Source organism: Nicotiana attenuata, unplaced genomic scaffold (genome assembly GCF_001879085.1).
Source record: "Nicotiana attenuata strain UT unplaced genomic scaffold, NIATTr2, whole genome shotgun sequence".
In the NCBI taxonomy this organism is placed as follows: domain Eukaryota; kingdom Viridiplantae; phylum Streptophyta; class Magnoliopsida; order Solanales; family Solanaceae; genus Nicotiana; species Nicotiana attenuata.
In genome coordinates, this window is record NW_017675399.1 from 30,591 (window position 1) to 34,016 (window position 3,426).

At 36.7% G+C, this 3,426-nt stretch overlaps 1 protein-coding gene across 1 annotated transcript; it reads left to right on the forward strand.

Annotated features, from left to right (window-relative positions):
• Positions 1-2,337: 2,337 nt before the first annotated feature.
• On the forward strand, positions 2,338-3,174 carry LOC109220034. The gene has a single exon (XM_019384491.1). It carries the CDS (start codon positions 2,518-2,520, stop codon positions 2,914-2,916), a length of 399 nt encoding a protein of 132 aa, XP_019240036.1. The 5' UTR covers positions 2,338-2,517; the 3' UTR covers positions 2,917-3,174.
• The last annotated feature ends 252 nt before the right edge of the window (positions 3,175-3,426 follow it).

The window sequence follows — 3,426 nt, forward strand, 5'->3', positions numbered from 1 at the left end:
AACAATGGAAAAATTTCCATAAACACAAGATACAAGGCCCAAGTAGCTTACCTCACTGAAAACACTTGATTTCCCCTTCAAATCACAGCTCTCCAACTCGTTCAAAAATGGTGGTTAAAAGACTGAAATTCGCGAAGATGGCTTTTTATACTTTCTGCCCAGCGATTTACGCACCTGCGGTCCATTAACCGTGCCTGCGGGATTGCTTCTGCGGTCCAACCAACCGCATCTGCGGTTTTCACTTATTTTCCCTCAACCGCATCTGCGACCTCTTACCCGCACCTGCGGTCACGCAGGTGCGTTCCTTCTACCGCACTTGCGGTTCTTGGTCTTCTCGCCTATGGCCGCATCTGCGGCTGCTTCCTTGCTCCTATGGACATCGCACCTGCGGTTCCCTCTCCGCAGGTGCGGTTATGACAGCTGAAGGAATTTTCAGCACTTCCTCAAATCCAATCCTTGATCCGTCAACCTCCTGAAATCAACTTGAGGCTCTCGGGACCTCAACCAAACATACCAACAAGTCACATATCATCATTAAAACTTATACCAACCTTCGAAACACTCAAAACAACATCGAAACATCAAAACACCCTCGGATTCAAGACTAAGGATTTCAAAAACTTCTGAATTTCGCAAACGATGTAAAAACCTATCAAACCTCATCCGAATGACCTGAAATTTTGCACACACGTCACAAATGACACAACGGACCTACTCCAGAAAGCTCCAAATTTTGAATTTCGCCAATTCAAGCCTAAATCTACCACGGACCTCCAAATTATATTCCGAACACTCCTAAGCCCAAAATCACCTAACGAAGCTATCCGAACCTTCAGAATTCACATCCGAGACCTTCTACTCATAAGTCAACATCCGGTTGACTTTTCCAACTTAAACTCCTAAATTAGAGACTAAGTGTCTCATTCCACTCTAAGACCACTCCGAACACAACACAACCAACACGATATGATGAAATATAGTTGAACAACTCATAAAGAAGCAGGCATGGGAAAACGGGGCTGAAACTCATGAAACGACCAGCCGGGTCGTTACATTAAACTATCTGGTGTCCCCAAAACCCCCCTGAACTATATCCCCTTATATATTAAAACCCCATGTTGGACTTCTAAAGGTGCGTCTGTCTAACTATATAAAATTATGGTTTGTGCAAAGTTTTTTATTTAGTTTACTCATGATGTATTACTTTCGGATGATTGATTAATTTTAGGAGTTTTGGCCAAAATAATATCTAATGTACTGTGTTAATTATAGGTTTAATTGTTATTGTGTTTTATGCTAAACTCCAATTGAATAAGTCATTTATATTTATTTTGTAGCGCAGTAAAAATATAAATAAAGACATATATCGTTGCATTTCTTAAAAATTATCTTATATTACATAAAAGAGATTACACAAAATAAAATTTCGCAAATAAAAAATAAATTGGCCAAACATTACATTCTCTAATTTCAGATTACATAAAGAAGGTTCAAGAGATTCAACTTTATTCTCCACAAGGTGTTGAGTTGAATAAGAAGATTTAAATTGGTATTCTTTCAATAATATGTGTAAGACATGAAAGAAGACTAAAACAAAAAAAAAAAAGAATAAATCATTTAAGAGGAAACAAGAGAGGGAGAAATTTTCCAGAGGAAACCCATAGGGAGAACTGAAGAAAAAAGGTTAAAAAATGAAGAAGAAGGTGAAAAAAAAAAAGAAGAAAGGTAAACAAAAAAAAAAGGAACAATGGTGAAAAAATGAGGAAGAAAGGTGGATATAACTCAAATAAGGAGTATATATATTAAAAAAATAAATGTGAAAGAGGGTTAGACTAATTAGCTACTATTATTTTCTGCCATATGAGCCATTTTGATGGGTTTTTTCAGCTGCCACGCACTCCCAAGCGAGTGTTTACACACGTTATGCCATATCAGCAACGAGGGGTTTTTAATATGAAGGGAATATAGTTCAGGAAAATTTTGGGGATACCGAATAGTTTAAGTAGGAAACCGACAAAAAAATGATAGTTTAAGGAGGTTTTAGGGTATTAACTCTTTTTTTTTTCTCATGCTCAAGGAGAGTGGAAACACTTCATCCACCAATATTTTTTCTTAAAGAAAGTAATAGATACACGTTGTACAAGGTATAATGGGATAAAACTTTTCGGAATAAGTTTAGGGTGGAAAAATATTTTCACTATACTTTAACTTCTAAAGACAACAAAAAGGTTTAAAAAACCAAAAATTATCACTAAAGTCACATAATAATGAGTTTTGGTTTTCTGAAATTCAAATTTATTTTCTAATAAAACTAGTTCAGTTCAAACCCCTAAATGGGCAAATATGTATTTTACATGACACTAAAATGTTCTAATCTTCCACTAAACTGGATCTTGATTCGCTCGCGTAGTGGGATCACCAAAACCCAGCAAAACCCTAGCTGGTAAAATTATTTCACCTTCTTCCATAGCAAATCCTTTGTTTCTCTTGCGTGGTTCTAGCGATTGTTAGCCTCTAATGGCTTCCATTCTTCGAAAATCTCTGAGAAACCAACTTCTCTCAGCGGCAAGAACCACCATTAACCTTAATAGATCAACAATTCTCAGCTCTAAACCTACACTGACATCACCTTTGCCCCATCATCCTTCTTCCAGCAGGCTTGGTAAAACCCCATTTTTTCCTCAACTGGGAACAGTGGATCCAAATCTGAATGTTGGGTTTTATCCAAGCTTTTCTTTTGGGCATTTCCTAAATCCAGTTTCTCCAAATGGGTTGACTACACCTGAGGAAGTAGATGATGTTATTGCGGATGAGTCACATAAGATTTGGGCTGATAGTGTAAAGAAGAAGAGGAAGAGGAAGATGAACAAACACAAGTTGAAGAAGTTACGGAAGCGCCTCAGGAGGAAGACATAGTGTATTTTACCATTGTGTCATTGGTGAGGAATTTCTCATTGAGGCTGCATTTGTCTTGTTTAGCTGTGGTTAAAGATGTAATTTTTTTTGGTCTATGGAACAATTTTGGTCGAAGAAATTGCTGAACCTAGTTTTAGGAATAATTGAATTTTTTTTTCATGTTAAATGATGTGTGTTTGGGATGCTTATTAGCCTGTACTTGATGAGATTCTTACAGTCTAACAATAGATAGTACATCATCTTTTTTTATGGGGCTCATAATATGTTTTCACATCTTAGCTGCTGCTTTAACGTCTAAAAGCTATGAACTTTTCTGTTTAGGCAATCCAACTTAGGTTAAATTTTTTATAAGGAGTACATTTACTGTTGTAAAGGATATATCCCAGCAATAAGAGCATGTTGGGATGATAATAGGAGCAAAACCAACACTCAGATTATCGATTACATTTTAAGTGAGTTGAGGAAGTCTAGAAAATTTGCACCAAAAGCAAGGATGAAGAGGTATCTTCT

Bases quoted from the DNA above. Each gene is read 5' to 3' on its own strand.
- LOC109220034 (XM_019384491.1), top strand. From the start codon at position 2,518: ATGGCTTCCATTCTTCGAAAATCTCTGAGAAACCAACTTCTCTCAGCG.